Below are 14,702 nucleotides of genomic sequence, written 5' to 3'. Positions count from 1 at the left end.
ATAAGATTTCGGTGTGCCACACATATTATTTCGGATATTGAAATTTTTTGATCAATTTAGGGTAGAAATACAGGAGGTTTTTTTTCTCGAATGCGAGCTTCCTTGATTCGATCTGGGGTAAATCTCGCAGGATCGCCCAGCAAAAAGATTCGTTTGGATCCCAATAAACTCCTACAGATTATTGAAAAAGATGAAAATGATTTACGAAGCCAAGAAAGATACGAAAGTAATGAAAAATCGCAAGCCAAGACAGTTCCAAGAATTGATGGTCAGTTTTTGACCCAATATTTCTCAACAGCGAGTTCCCTTATAATTCCACAATTGCAGACTAGAGACATAACGAATGTGGGAAGAATTATACGAGACTCAAACGTTAGTCTGGACTGGAGCATTTACGAGCTCAAAAAACTTCCTGGTGAAGAAGCTAGATCATCAGATGATACGGAAACCATTAATCCAATTCAAAAAACAGAGAATAAGGGTAAGATTTTACCAGAGGTCATATTTCTAGGTCGCTGCAATGTAGGAAAATCGTCATTAGTGAATGCTCTCATGAGTTCCAAGAAAGGAGAAGTCACACCTTATGCCAGAGTTAAACAGAGCGCAGGATATACACCATGTCTCAATTTCTACAATGTTGGCGGTCTTTTCAGACTTGTTGATTCTCCGGGATACGGTGTGAAGGGAAAACCTTGGCAGGGTGAGCTTACAATGGAATACTTGATGAAAAGAAGAGAGCTGTGCAGTTGCTACCTTCTTTTGGATGGAAGTCTTGGGCTCAACCAATATGATAATGCAATACTGGAGGCACTTGTTGAAATGGGATCTCAATTTGACGTTGTGTTCAATAAGATTGACAAGGTGCGAGCCGAGAATCGAGTCAAACACTTCGAGAACATCATTTCCGACTCAATGCTCAGTGATTTGAAAATTAAACCTAGATTCTATTTTGTTAATTCAGTTGAAGGTCGTCAGGGAGATATTACAGACCGAACTGGTATCGATGAATTACGTTATGGAATACTCGAGACTTGTGGATATTCTGATATCGGAACGTTGAGACCAAAGGATCGAAAAAAGCCTCAGAAAACTACAGTTAAGGTTAATAACAAGAAAGGGCGATTCTAAGCCAGATTGACTGCGATATATCATTAATCAAAAGCAAATTCGTCAAATTATGTATCATCAAGTGCAACGTCACATATATATTCTCTTAGCTTAAGAGAACGTTCAAGTGTTCATTCAACTCTCAAAAAACTTATCGACGGAAGATCCTAGATAAACTGAAAGCTGTTTTTTGGTGCAAGGTAAGACCTTACATCTCACCATTGGGGTCTCGCTTTTCTCGTATGCTTGAAATCTATGACAACCTCCAAAGGCAAAATACTTCTTATTACCCTTGTCGGACACCACCAAAACATCGATGGGTGGCAATTCACCAGGGGTAATATCCTCTAGCTTGCAGGTAGCTGAAGCCATTGGATTACCACCTAATGTGGAAACCATAGTATCTATCTTGGAGTAATCAAGAACCGGAGGAATCGGTCTGATAATTTGGGACAGTGGTATAAGTTCAACTTTTTGTAATGATCGTGTTTGCAGTGACATATTATTGATTTTGCTGTTAGAAAGGGGTGACGCCTCTATTTATATGTATTCCAGTCTTTATCGGCTAGGCTTCTGGCATATTATTAATTTGGTAGCAATGCACAGCCTTTTTGCTAATTTTCCTCTAGAGCCCAGATCTTTACTAAAATGCGAGACTAAAAACTTTAAACATGTCGAGTCGATAGACGCGTCGACTTTTTTGGATTCGTCTGTGTTTGTTTACAATTAAATTAATATTTGGATGGGAAATAGTTTGAACATCAATCGCCTTTTCGAACATTTATCCTACCATCGATACGACAAATATAATGGACGGAGGAGAAACAGTGGACTATAAGTCACTTCCGTTAGAGGAGCGCTTGCAGCACAAGGTAAGTTATATCCAAAAAGAATCACATAAACGCGTTGCTAACAATTTAAGGTTTGGAAAGCACGGCTTGAAGCCTACGAGGAGGTTGGTATCAGTTTCAAGAATTCCGGAAGCGAAGATGATAGATGCTTTGAAAGGTTTTTAAAGAATCCAGAGCTGTTGAGAAAAATGGCGATGGATAGTAACGTCGTTGCACAAGAAGCAGCCATCAGCACTCTGTGTTCTTTCTTGGAATTTGGTGGCCCTAATGCATGCACAAGGACCAGACAAGCTCTTGTTGGACCATTGTGTGAAAAGGGGTTATCTTCTGCAAGAGCGGGAACCAAGCAAAAGTCTATAAACGCGCTTCTTTGGTATGTCGAGCTCGATAAGGCCGATCCAGTTATTGAGTCTCTGATCCCATTTTTGAGCGCTAAATTACCAAAGCTTGTGGCTGGTGTTGTTGGGGCATTGAATGAAATTTACAGGAGTTTTGGTTGCAAAGTGTGTTCTCCGAAACTGGTGCTAGATGCTTTACCTCAACTGTTTGGCCACGCAGATAAAAATGTGAGAGCAGAAACAACTAATCTCTCCATAACATTAAGATCTTACATGGGAGATGTTTTTGAGTCACTAATATTTGAAAAGCTGAAGCCAATCCAACAGAAAGATCTTACTAAAGCCTTTGAAAAGATAACAGAGAACCCTTCTCCATCGAGACTTTTGAAATCGCAACAGGCATTAGCCAACCAGGCTGAAAATAGTACGGATGATGTATCAATGCAAGATGCAGAAGATGAACCAAGCCCGGCTTTAAGCGCATTCGATCTGGCTAACCCTGTGGACGTTTTATCAAAAATTCCTTCTGACTTCCATTCTAGAATTGAATCATCAAAATGGAAAGATAGGGTTGAAGTTCTTGAAGAGGTTGCCAGTGAATTTAAAGCCCCTAGATTCAAAGAGGATGACTACACGGACTTGCTGAGGATTTTGAGTAAGTGTTTGAAAGACGCAAACGTTCAAGTGGTTACCATCGCATCAAACATTATTGAAAATCTGGGTAAGGGATTGCAGTCAGGATTCCACAGATACATTTTTCTTTTGATTTCACCACTCTTGGAACGCACGAAGGAGAAGAAACAGAGTGTTTTAGATGCTTTATCCGGAGCCCTTGATGTCTGCTACAAATACTCTTCCCTGAGTGAGATTTTGGATCCTACTCTGCAGTTTATGACACACAAGACTCCACAAATCAAGATTGAAAGCTCCAAATTTCTGATCAGATGTTTGAAAGAGACGGAGACAATACCTAAGAAACAGGAGCTCGATTCTATTATGCAGGTTTGTTTGAAGTTAATGTCAGATTCTTTGGCTCCAGTTAGAGACTTGGCATGTGAGATTACCGCTACTTTGATGAAAATTGCAGGAGAAAGACAATTTAGACCTTATCTTGAAGGGGTTGATTCTCGAAGAAGCAGAAAGATTGACGAGTATTTTGAAAGCTGTGAGGTGAAAGCCAAGGGAACTGCTCCAGTGAAGAGCTCCAAAAGCGACGTGCCACAATCGACTATTCCTAACAGGGTAACTAAAAAGACTTTGCTCGAATCGGCAATGCCTTCCAATTTGACTCGGACAGCAGCCACAAACCTTACGAGATCTTCTGACTCGTCGTCTTCGTTGACTTCCAGAAAACTTTCAAGCACATCTACGACAATTCCATCGAAGCGCGGACCAACATCACCGTTGAAAACCGCAAGCAATACCAGTAAGATGAACTTGACGTCAAGGACACTGAAACCTACCAACTCCCCTAGTTTCAACAGGACATCCAATGCTCAGATATCAGCCACAAGTACAGCCGACAAGCAACTTCTTGAGTCCCTAAAAGTAGAAAAGCTGAAATGGAACCAAGAGAAGGCTGAATTGAATGATCAATTGCAGACTAAGACGGAGGAGCTCGATCTGGTTAAAGAGAAACTTAAAGATTATCAAGATAGATTGACAGAAGCCACCATGTCTGTGAAATCGAAGGATATACAGATTTCGAGACTTCAGAATGATTTAGATCAAAGCGATTCAAAGATACGAGAGTTACAATACCAGATGCAACAAATGCAAACGGACAAGGTGACTGTGAAACAAGAACCGGTGGAAGACTTTAGATCATCTGTGCGGAGTTTTGAACTTAATGACTCCAAGTCTGATCTCAACCGCAGAATCTCTGATTTGAGTATCCAGACATCATTGGAGAAGGAAAACTACTTCGGAGGAAGCGCGGCCAATTCTGCAAGTACTCGAAGCAAATTCAGCTCTGGTCTGTACGATGTTGATTCCAACGATGACAGCTGGAGAAAGGCAGCAGAGGTGACCAATCAGCTCAAGGCAAGAATCGAGATGATGAAATCGAAATCCAGGACATTCAATCAACTTTAATGGTTCTGAACAGAAAATGTTTCAAACTGTTGTGCAATTACTTTATTATACCCCGTTAACCCCTTTTTTACTTTTTTCGTAATAAGCGATTGTCCCGAGAGCGGAAGTTTCCAAACTATCAAGACTGGAAAAAATTTGTTTAGCTATAAATTCAAGTCAGCAATATTATTCATACAAAGCATTGCAATTAAAGTTTAGCGATGTCTTCCAAAGTGAGAATTCTTCTTCCAGTCAAGAGAGTGATCGATGCTGCTTTGAAGCCAAGAATCAACAAGACTCAAACTGGTATTGAATCTGCTGGTGTCAAGTTTAGCATTAATCCATTTGACGATATTGCGGTTGAAGAAGCCATCAAAATCAAAAATGAACATAAGGATTTGGTGGAATCCATTCATGCTGTTTCGATCGGGCCAGCCAAGGCTCAAGATATTCTCAGGATCGCCCTAGCAAAAGGAGCTGACACTTCGACTTTGATCGATGTCCAAGATCAAGAGGTTGAGCCACTGCAAGTTTCTAAGATTTTGAAAGCTGTTCAAGAAAGACAGAACTCGAACTTGATCATTTTGGGTAAACAAGCTATTGATGATGATTCAAACCAAACTGGCCAGATGCTTGCCGGCCTGCTTAACTGGCCACAAGCAACAAATGCATCGAAAGTTAAGATCAACAGCGATTCAACCGTTGAAGTCGAGCGAGAAATAGACGGAGGTGTGGAAGTTGTCAAAGCGTCTTTGCCAATGATTATTACCACCGATTTGAGATTGAACGAGCCTAAGTTTGTGACACTCCCAAAGATGATGAAGGCCAAAAAGAAGCCTTTGGAGAAGCTCAAGGTGGAAGATTTGGGCGTCTCTATCGAGAAGAGACTCGAAATTTTAAAACTTGAAGACCCTCCAGCAAGACAGGGTGGTTTGAAGGTTGGTTCTGTTGACGAATTAATTGCCAAACTCAAGGAGCTCAAGGCCATCTGATGTCACTGTGTGACTAGTTCAAGACGCATAGAGCTTTATAAAAAGAACGTATCAAATTACTTTATGATAGATGATTTTTAGTCTGCCCCACAATTTTTTTGTAATCTCCAAAAAGTTCCGATAATGTCTGTGCTGAATCAGTCGTTCAAATATCTAGAGCCAATTGTCAAGAGGTGGAATTTTGCCAAACCCTTGATAGTTGGTCTAGAGGGCCCTCAAGGCTCCGGCAAAACATATGTCACAACAGAACTTGTTGACTTACTTTCGGCTCGGTTTAATCATTTGAACATTGTACGGTTTTCAATTGACGACTTTTATTTGACATACAACGAACAGTTGGAAGTGAACGCAAAAAATGAGGGCAATATTCTCTTGCAGGGGAGAGGTCTTCCTGGAACACACGACTTGAAATTGTTGCTCGAGTGCTTTGAACAAATTGAAAGCGGGAACTCAAATGTCGCTATTCCTTTTTATGACAAATCCTTAAAGAATGGGAAAGGAGACAGAGCACCAATTAGTCAATGGACACAAACATCAGGCCGCAAAATTGATATTGTGTTGTTTGAAGGCTGGCTGAATGGGTATCTTGCTTATGACAATGACCAGGATTTGGTTTCAAGATGGTTGGAAATTCAAAAGGCCTATAAGCCGAAGTTTGACAATCTGAAGATTGAACACATCATTAAGCTCAACAGCGATCTCACTCAGTATCTCTCGATTTGGAAAAAGTTTGACCAATTCATATACATAACAACTTGCGATATAACAAATGTGTACACTTGGAGATTGCAACAGGAACATGCCCTGATAAAGCAAAAGGGAATGGGTATGTCGGACACAGAAGTGGAACAATTCATTGATAGATATATGCCAGCATACCATTTGTTTTACAGCAAGCTTCCGGAAATGACTAAATACGTTGAATCGTGCATCAATTTTGATATAGGTTTGGACAGAAAGATTGCCAAACAGAGTCATTATTGAGATAGGTCGTCGAACAAAGTACGCTTCAAAGAACGGGTACGTGGACCAGGCTTTGTTGAGTAGACGTGTTGTTTAGCTGTATTTTTTGGTATAGGGGAATTGAGCATTTGATCCAATTTGGGTTGACTTTCGACTCTGGCGATAGCTTTCGTCGATATGCTAGATCCTTCGCTTTTAGTTTGCAGGTTATTGATTCTTTGCAATATGGTTTTATTGAAGGACTCTTGCTTTTCCATGATTTGAATTATGTGGGCCTGATTTTCCAATAGCAAATCGGTGTTTCCCTTGATATCTTCACTGAAATCGTCGTCTAATGACGATTTTTTGGAGCCAAAAAGCTTGACTCTAGTATCCAACTCTTTCATCAGACTTTTAGACTGGGTTGCAACCGTCTGAAACTGTCTTATTCCTCTCTTCATATCCTCAGAAAGGACGCGTAAGTCTTTAATTAGCTTTTTTGAGAGCTGACGAATTTCGGTGCTTTCGAGCTCCAATTTATTGGCCCACATAACTAACTCTTTATGATCCTTTGTATATTCGCTTGTTTGAGAAGAATATCTAGTCTGATCTTCGGACGCGTCGTTCTCATCTGCTGATTGATCCGTTAAAACTTCATCATTATAGGTCGTTCCTACTTTGTATAATTGGAGGGTCTTACTTGAGTCAAATATCCCCCGTTTGTGTCTTTTATTCTGCGACTTATCGATGTCAGTCAGCTGTGTCTGATTGCTGACTCCAAAAGACAAATTACTGCTGGATGGAGATTGGTTGCTTGAAAATGAAGAGTAATTCATTGATAAAGCCAGTGAAGGAAACCAACTACCCCTTTTTCGTTTCCCAAACAACCCTCGCACCAGGTTTTTTATTTGCACTAAACTAAAATTATTTGTATAGTATTTTACTACTAACTGCTGGATCCGAGAGACTGACTAATGAACAGCGACAAGCCAAGATGTCGGGGTTAAAACATTTTCTTGAAGGTGAGTTTCAACGCCGTATCTAAAAATTCTAACTGATTCAGATAAAGTGAAAGTAATTACTTCAGACGGAAGATTATTTATTGGGGTTTTAGAAGGATTTGATCAAACATCGAATGTTGTACTGTCGAAGAGCTTGGAGCGCATATTTTCTTCATCAGAGCCTACAAAGGATATCAGCCTTGGAGTATACATAATAAGGGGAGAGCAAATTGTTTGTGTGGGGTCTGTCGATGAGGAAATAGAGAGTCAAACTGATTATAATGACATTCACGGAAGCCAATTGAAAGACACCAGAAATCCAATACATTAGCATAATTGTACAGTAAGAAGCTATCGCCACTAACGAGTAATATGTACCAAATTGATTCAAATCATCTATTTCTCCTTTACCGTAGGGATTCCAAATTGCTTCATTTTAATAGCCAACTCGAGCAAGTAATCCAATGCCTCAGTGTAAACCTTGGCTTTCCAAATGTTTGGTCCCCAGACAAATATTCCATGTCTACGAACGAGGATTGCAGTGGTCCCTGGATTCTCTTTGATGCATTGCTGCAAGCTATCGGACAGTTCTTCTTCCCTTTCGGTATTTTCAAGGATCGGAATCACTAATTTATCAGAGTACCAAAGATTACCTGTTTCAGTAAGCTTTGGAATTGCTTTGATCTGTTCAATGTTGGAAATCTCAAAGTATTTGTCGAACAGAAGCGTACACATGACTGCATTCTGTGAATGTGTGTGAATACAAGCACCAGCATCCCGGATCCGGTATATATCTAGGAATAATGGAGTACAGGCCGATGCTTTGTAACCTTCTGGTGTTCTCAGATATTCTTTAGTATCCGTATCCAGAACGAACATATCCGATGGTATCATTCTTTCTTTATGGACACCGCTTGGTGCAATGTAGGCCTTTCCATCTTCTCTGATCGAAACTCCACCACCAGTACCGGTGCACCATCCGCTGGTGTAGAAGAGTCGGCACAGCTCACAAATCACATTGGCCGGGTGCTTTGGATTTTTTGAATAGATCAGATGATTGTTGTTCACAGTGACATCGATTGCTGTCTCATCATGATGGCACTCACAGCACGCCATAGTTTATCGTAATAAAAAAATTGGCACATGCTAACAAAAGTATGGCTTGAAAAAAAAACGTCACAGACAGGATTCGAACCTGCGCGTGCAAAGCACACCGCCTTAGCAGGGCGGCTCCTTAACCACTCGGACACTGTGACCGAAGCGCAAATTTTGGGAATTATTAGAATTTACTGACTAATCCAGGTGGCTGGTCTCCAAGAGCTTTCCTAAAGCAGTCGAAGTTCAAAGCCTGCACTATTGAAACGCGTCCAAATCAAGTATACCCTACATACATCATCGTAATGAAACCTCCTAGTCGGCCCAATCGTCTTGGCTAAGCCCCATACCTCTTTGAATGATTCTCAAGCCACAAAATATTTACAAGTATATTTTTAGAAACCGTTAGTCACGAAACATCGCTTCTTTGTTCAATAGGCCCAGCAACAAAGACATAGTTCAGGGTCTGATATGATGCCGAGATGGTACCGCATTGTAACTATTTTTAAGTTCGAGGCTGAACATGGTCGATAGACAAAAACTGGGCGCAGCTGCGTCGATTGTAGATAGTAATCGGCGACATTATGTCAGACGCGTTTTAAATAAAGCTATTTAAAAAAATAGGCAAGAGCTGAACATACTTTCCTTCTTTTTGCTAATCAGTACTTTACAAATACTCGAACTCACGCTCCTTCTGTTAACAAACCGAAACGAAAATGAGCCATCCCTATAGCAGCCGAGCACAAATCCGTGCCAATCTGCTGAATGATGATCCATACTCATTCAACTCTCAAAGCCAAGCCCAGCCCCAGACAATGCCTAGACCGCAACAACACCGACAATATCCAAGACCACAGCAAAGACAATACCCACCGCAGCAACAGCAACAGTATTATCAACAACCTAACACGTTTGTGGGCCATCCTTTACAGCAATACAACAACTATTCTGTTCCTCAACAACCCCAAATGTACCAACAACCTATTGCGCAATACCCACGTCAGCCAAAGGCTAATGAACAACATCCACATTTGCAAGGTCCAAGGCCACAACCTGTTGCATACGGTGATAATTATAATTCGGCCCCTGGTCCTTCGCGGCCCTTTGTACACCAACATCACCAATCTCTTCCTTATCACCCCGAATATGTCTCTCCCAGACCTCAGCCTCAGGTGAGATCCAGTTCATATACTGGACAGTCTAATGATACACAACTACAAAACAGTTCGAATGATTATCAGAAGTCCATTGCACCAACCGAGCCTTTAAGATTAGGCTCTCGCCCTCATACCAGCGAAAGCAGTGCCGCGAAGGAAAGAACTGGCAACATGAGCGTGCCCATATCTTCTCTTGATAACGACAGAATTAATCAGCTGGAAGATAAGATCCAACAGCTTGAGAAAATGCTGGCTCTACAGGAGCTTGGGTCGAAGAATAATTCTCTGACCTCAGTTTCAAGCGGTGGAAGTAGTGTTGTGACGAAGGACAACTTGAATTTTGTCAATCCGGTCCCAGGAACTAGCAAATTGAGTTTGCCGATGACTCCTGATAACAAAGCAACATCACAAGAATCACCAACCAATGAATCTGTCTTGGCACCTCCACTGCCTCCACCTCCTCCTATTGAAAGACGCTCAATTGCTAATAGTCCTGTTGCTAACGCGTTTTTAGCGTCAGGGTTTGAGAACTCCAATACGCGGGACAGTGTATGCTCTTTAAATTCAGACGAGAAAGAACTTGTTGGAAGTCTTCAAGACTCGCCCGAAAAACGATCTGCTGACTTGAGCTCGGACCTGCCTCCTTCCTATGAGGAATTGGAGAAGTCGGGAAGTTTGACTTATTCCCAGTCGATCTACCGCACTGGTTTTGAAAAAGCTGGATTTCACTTGGATCACATGGAAATCCCCAAGAGAGCTCCAAAGTTGATGAATTCAGGTGGAAGTGACCAGTCTTCGCCAATGCTCAAATATAAAAGAAAGCTTCCTCCTCCGGCCTCAGACTCTGTCGATACGATTCTGGGTGGTCAGAAGGAAAGCATTCTGGCGCGTCCATCTCAACCTAAGGCTCCTCAAAGACTTGAAAGTGAGTCCAGTGTGAGCTCAAGTATTTACAGTGAGCCTCAAAATAAAGCTGTTGGATCCTCTCTTTCTCACCAGACAGCGCAGAGGGCTCCTGTTTTGCCGAAACCTGATACAGAGAAAACCGACGTGTTGCAGAATACTGTACGGTTCATCAAGCCATCATCTTTCAAGAAACACACCAGCGGAATCATTGAGCCTATTCTTCCATCAAAATCTGAAGAATCTGTGGACAGTTTGATCAACGATTTCGGTGTTATCAGAGATAAAGCATTCAAAGATTATAAAGTGTTCACTCCTTCAATTCAGTTTGAGTGGGCGATTTATCTTCTGGAGGCTGTTTCTCGCTCTGACTTGATATCCAAGATGGCTATCGATGGACGTTTGAGAAAATCTCCTATTCCTTTGACATCTTTGGGTCCCCAAAGAGAACAATTTTTGAACACAGCAGTTAAAGTTCTTGAGAAAGTCATTCAAATATCGCCTAACTCCACTAGAGCTAGAGTGTATCTTGGAGATATTTACTCTGGAGGAATTCATCCTGGCGTTTTGCCAAAGAATGAGGTCAAAGGTTATAAGCTTTTCTACGATGCAGCTACCAGACAAAACGATCCTGTCGCCTGTTACAGAGTTGCCTGCTGTTTGGAATCGGGTGTGGGATGCACCAAGAGTGTTGAAGAAAGTTGCCGGTTTTTCCAAAAGGGAGCTGACCTTGGAGATCCATCTTCGATGTGTCAACTTGGTATGTTGTGTTTTGCAGGTGTCAATGGGTTCGCACTAGATATTAAGAAATCTGTTTATTGGCATGAGAAAGCCTGTGAGGCATTGAAGAACCCCGAAATCATGGGATCCGACCCATTGATTTCCGCAAGATCGTTCAGTGACTCTAGAGGAGCTCTTTATACCTTGGCTAAGCTTCACCAAACCGATCTCAACATTCTATGTTTGGATAGGGACACCTCAAAGACCCAAGCCACGCTGAACCAGATGAGACAGGCTGGAATATTCAGAAACGTTTCAAAGACGTTAAGTTACTACCTTGAAGCTGCCAAGTTAGAGCATCAAGAGTCTCAAGCTTCCCTAGGATTCTATTATGCACAAGGATATTTCCCTACGAGTCACTTCAAGTCCGATAAAGATTCTATGGGAGGAACTCCTGTTCCTTCGGATCCAAGAAGATCTATCTACTGGTTCTCGAAAGCTGCTGCAGAAAATCACCCATATTCGTCCTTAGGTTTGGCCAAATGGTACGGATCAGGAGCTCAAGGAGTGTTGAAGAAAGACGAGCAACAAGCATTTCTTTGGGGCCGCAAAGCAGCTGACGAAGGACAACTTGCAGAAGCTGAGTTTATGATCGGTTTATGCTTTGAGCAAGGGTTTGGAATTCCAAAGAACTTCCAATCTGCCGTTGCATACTATAAACGAAGCGCTTCTAAAGGTTACAAGAAGGCGTTGTCCAAGCTGAAGCAGTTCAAAGAGCAAAACCCAAGCTCGAGATATTAATTATTGAAATGATGTACGTTTTTATAGAAGTGGTTGGGATGACTACAAGGTTTTCACAGCTAATGCATCCCAGCTGCCAAATTCTTAATGATCATGAATACTTTTTTAGTGCAACCAGAAAATTGAAACGACTGCCATTTCACAAATACGGGTTTTTTACACCGCTTTTTTTTCCTATAATGATTTGTTCAATTTGCTTTATCGTATTTGATCTTAAAAGGGAACCGTTTGGAAACAACTGGACGAATATTTATATCAATTAGTATTTTACGCCACTAATTGAGCAATCCTTTAATTTATCAAACATTCTCATTGATCAACTGAATTAATTACCAAATGTCGGAAGTTAAAACCCCATTAGCTAGTCCTCCTGTGAAGAAGTCTAACTGCGATCTTTTGACTTGGAAAGATCCAGCAGCTTCTGGAAAAGTGTTTGGATCCATTGTGGGATCTTTGCTGTTGCTCAAGTATGTTAACTTGCTTAACATTCTTTTCAAGCTTGCAGCCCTTGTGCTGTCTGGTAAGTGAAATGCCCTAGTTGTGGCTTGCCTATTTGGGTCACACGAGATTTGTTACTAACTGTGTTTTTAGTTTCTGCTCTAGCTGAGTACACTGGTAAGTTCGCCACTGGTCAAGGATTTGTTACCAGATTCAAGCCTGCTTACAAGAACGTTGTTGGCAAATATGCTGACCAGTACTCTGGTGAGGCCGCAAAATTGATCAAGGAGGCAGAGGTCAAAGTCCAAGAAGTTCTTTACTCCAAGGACATTGAACAAACCTTGAAGGTTGCAGGTATTGCTTTCATTTTCTACGAATTGACCTCTTTCTTCAGTTTGTGGACTTTGCTTTTGACTGCCACTTTGGTCTCCTTCACTGCTCCAGTGATTTACTTGGGCAACAAGAAACAGATTGATGATGCTGTTGTCACATACTCCAAGGTTGCTAAGGACAAATTGGCTGAATTGTTCGAAGTGTTGAAGGAAAAAGCCGGTCCTCACTTGAAGACCGCTGAGCAAAAGCTCGGACCTGTTGGATCTTTCATCAAGTCCAAGGTCCCTGTCAGAACTGCTGGCTCTACCGTTGGTGAAAGCCCAGCTGCTACAAGTGCCACCACTGCTACTACCTCCACTTCTGCTTCGACTACTTTGCCTTCTGTTCCTTCTACTCATCCAGCTGCCTCCGCTAAGATTGGTGAAGAGCCAATCACCAACCCATTGTCTGTTGATGACATCAAGAAGCAAGCTGAGGCTGCTTTGTAGGTATGGTGAGCGAGATTATGTCGTTTTTCGATAGTTTTGGTTTGCTTTTGTAAGTGAATAACACACATCCATTCAATTTTAAAAAGATGTAGTCTTAAAAACAGTTACCTTTTTCCATTATCTACCTCACATGATAATACAACATTTACCTGACCCACTATCAGTATTTGGAGATTCTTTGTGAGCTCCTGATCCAGGAGCAGCGGCAGAGCTCGTGGGACCGTTTACTTGGCCGTTTGGTCCATTGGTTGCAACACCAGAGCCTGCAGTAACCGGATCAACGGCGCTCGAGTGCGACTCCTTTTTGCCCTTTTTAGCGCTCGACGACTGCTTCTGTCGTTCCTTGGCCTCTTCCAAAGGATCTGGAAATGAGGTTCCCACCAGTCCAGCATGTTTGTAGCCACTATTAATTATAATTTTCACAAGGTTGTAAAAAGCTTCGGTGACATTCAAACCAGATTTAGCAGACGTCTCAATGTAGGCACATCCCATTTTGGTTGCCAGATTTATGGCCTCGTCTTTAGAAACCTGTCTTTCGTCCACAAGGTCGGCTTTGTTTCCCAATAATATCAATGGAGCGTACGGAACCTGTTCGCTTTTGACTCTCATGATTTGATTGTAGAACGTGCTGATTTCTTCAAAAGTTTTGCGATCGGTTAAACTGAACACCAAAAGAAACCCTTCGCCGGTCTTCATGTACAAGTCTCTCATTGACGAATACTCTTCCTGTCCAGCAGTATCCAAAATATCCAAAGACGAAGGAACACCGTTAATTTCACAATAGTGTCTGTACGAGTCCTCAATTGTAGGGTCGTACTCGTTGGCAAACTCTGCTTGGGTCAGTCTGATAGTCAACGCAGACTTCCCCACCACAGGTGGTCCGACAACCACCAATCTGTATTCTTTGGACTAAAATTGTTAGCAAGACTTTGGAAAACACTCGCAATACTTACTACCGTGGCCATTGACAATAATGCCTTCACAAGATGATTAACTGAACCGTAATAAACCAGATAGTATAACAGAATTATTCTGTCTTTGAAATACTCTCGAATGTGGAGCACAGTCGGTTAAAACTCGTGATAAAACCTCAATTCGTCTCACTGATAACACAACAACAAATTACCGACTCACGACTGTGGTCAACCTCAACTATGCTATGTTTTGAAGTCACTTGTTACACCTTGCTCTGCAAGCTTTAAGGAATTTTCTTTTCCAGCCTCATTTGAAGCGACCCAGCCAATTTGTTCTATGCACGCTTGCAAACACGCGCTTTACATCCAGACACCGAAAACTGCAAACCGAGCCGGGAACTTATACTATAGTGATCACGTAATCGAGAATGGAAATTTCAGGGATGGACCATAGCCAATTTTTTTAGGTACCAATTATCTCATACATACAGCCTTACACCAGGAAGAGTTTGTTATAATTCGATTTTTGTGGGTTGTGACAATAAGTTT

At 41.7% G+C, this 14,702-nt stretch overlaps 12 protein-coding genes across 12 annotated transcripts; 6 read left to right on the top strand and 6 right to left on the bottom strand.

Annotated features, from left to right (window-relative positions):
- Window positions 1-90: 90 nt before the first annotated feature.
- On the top strand, window positions 91-1,128 carry OGAPHI_001295 (uncharacterized protein; the record flags this gene model as incomplete). The annotated part of the gene is made up of 1 exon (XM_046202040.1): window positions 91-1,128. The coding sequence occupies one exon, from the start codon at window positions 91-93 to the stop codon at window positions 1,126-1,128; it is 1,038 nt and encodes a 345-aa protein (XP_046064204.1).
- Window positions 1,129-1,242: 114 nt separating this feature from the next.
- Window positions 1,243-1,608, bottom strand: OGAPHI_001294 (uncharacterized protein; the record flags this gene model as incomplete). Its single annotated transcript, XM_046202039.1, has 1 exon — window positions 1,243-1,608. One exon carries the CDS (start codon window positions 1,606-1,608, stop codon window positions 1,243-1,245), a length of 366 nt encoding a protein of 121 aa, XP_046064203.1.
- A 538-nt stretch (window positions 1,609-2,146) lies between these two features.
- OGAPHI_001292 (uncharacterized protein) lies at window positions 2,147-4,390 on the top strand (the record flags this gene model as incomplete). The annotated part of the gene is made up of 1 exon (XM_046202037.1): window positions 2,147-4,390. One exon carries the CDS (start codon window positions 2,147-2,149, stop codon window positions 4,388-4,390), a length of 2,244 nt encoding a protein of 747 aa, XP_046064201.1.
- On the bottom strand, window positions 3,403-4,202 carry OGAPHI_001293 (uncharacterized protein; the record flags this gene model as incomplete). The annotated part of the gene is made up of 2 exons (XM_046202038.1): window positions 3,403-3,791; window positions 4,169-4,202. 2 exons carry the CDS (start codon window positions 4,200-4,202, stop codon window positions 3,403-3,405), a joined length of 423 nt encoding a protein of 140 aa, XP_046064202.1.
- A 200-nt stretch (window positions 4,391-4,590) lies between the features above and the next one.
- OGAPHI_001290 (uncharacterized protein) lies at window positions 4,591-5,361 on the top strand (the record flags this gene model as incomplete). The annotated part of the gene is made up of 1 exon (XM_046202035.1): window positions 4,591-5,361. One exon carries the CDS (start codon window positions 4,591-4,593, stop codon window positions 5,359-5,361), a length of 771 nt encoding a protein of 256 aa, XP_046064199.1.
- Window positions 4,923-5,357, bottom strand: OGAPHI_001291 (uncharacterized protein; the record flags this gene model as incomplete). The annotated part of the gene is made up of 1 exon (XM_046202036.1): window positions 4,923-5,357. The coding sequence occupies one exon, from the start codon at window positions 5,355-5,357 to the stop codon at window positions 4,923-4,925; it is 435 nt and encodes a 144-aa protein (XP_046064200.1).
- Window positions 5,362-5,484: 123 nt separating the features above from the next.
- OGAPHI_001289 (uncharacterized protein) lies at window positions 5,485-6,345 on the top strand (the record flags this gene model as incomplete). Its single annotated transcript, XM_046202034.1, has 1 exon — window positions 5,485-6,345. The coding sequence occupies one exon, from the start codon at window positions 5,485-5,487 to the stop codon at window positions 6,343-6,345; it is 861 nt and encodes a 286-aa protein (XP_046064198.1).
- Window positions 6,339-7,139, bottom strand: OGAPHI_001288 (uncharacterized protein; the record flags this gene model as incomplete). The annotated part of the gene is made up of 1 exon (XM_046202033.1): window positions 6,339-7,139. The coding sequence occupies one exon, from the start codon at window positions 7,137-7,139 to the stop codon at window positions 6,339-6,341; it is 801 nt and encodes a 266-aa protein (XP_046064197.1).
- A 561-nt stretch (window positions 7,140-7,700) lies between these two features.
- Window positions 7,701-8,420, bottom strand: OGAPHI_001287 (uncharacterized protein; the record flags this gene model as incomplete). The annotated part of the gene is made up of 1 exon (XM_046202031.1): window positions 7,701-8,420. One exon carries the CDS (start codon window positions 8,418-8,420, stop codon window positions 7,701-7,703), a length of 720 nt encoding a protein of 239 aa, XP_046064196.1.
- A 695-nt stretch (window positions 8,421-9,115) lies between these two features.
- On the top strand, window positions 9,116-11,980 carry OGAPHI_001286 (uncharacterized protein; the record flags this gene model as incomplete). The annotated part of the gene is made up of 1 exon (XM_046202030.1): window positions 9,116-11,980. One exon carries the CDS (start codon window positions 9,116-9,118, stop codon window positions 11,978-11,980), a length of 2,865 nt encoding a protein of 954 aa, XP_046064195.1.
- A 329-nt stretch (window positions 11,981-12,309) lies between these two features.
- OGAPHI_001284 (uncharacterized protein) lies at window positions 12,310-14,640 on the bottom strand (the record flags this gene model as incomplete). The annotated part of the gene is made up of 4 exons (XM_046202028.1): window positions 12,310-12,497; window positions 12,627-13,103; window positions 13,389-14,141; window positions 14,625-14,640. The coding sequence occupies 4 exons, from the start codon at window positions 14,638-14,640 to the stop codon at window positions 12,310-12,312; spliced, it is 1,434 nt and encodes a 477-aa protein (XP_046064193.1).
- Window positions 12,317-13,239, top strand: OGAPHI_001285 (uncharacterized protein; the record flags this gene model as incomplete). Its single annotated transcript, XM_046202029.1, has 2 exons — window positions 12,317-12,447; window positions 12,519-13,239. The coding sequence occupies 2 exons, from the start codon at window positions 12,317-12,319 to the stop codon at window positions 13,237-13,239; spliced, it is 852 nt and encodes a 283-aa protein (XP_046064194.1).
- Window positions 14,641-14,702: the final 62 nt, after the last annotated feature.

Source organism: Ogataea philodendri, assembly GCF_020536065.1.
Source record: "Ogataea philodendri strain CBS6075 chromosome Unknown scaffold4, whole genome shotgun sequence".
Lineage (NCBI taxonomy): Eukaryota > Fungi > Ascomycota > Pichiomycetes > Pichiales > Pichiaceae > Ogataea > Ogataea philodendri.
Note: the sequence above shows the minus strand (reverse complement) of the source record. Positions and strands in the feature narration are given on the sequence as shown.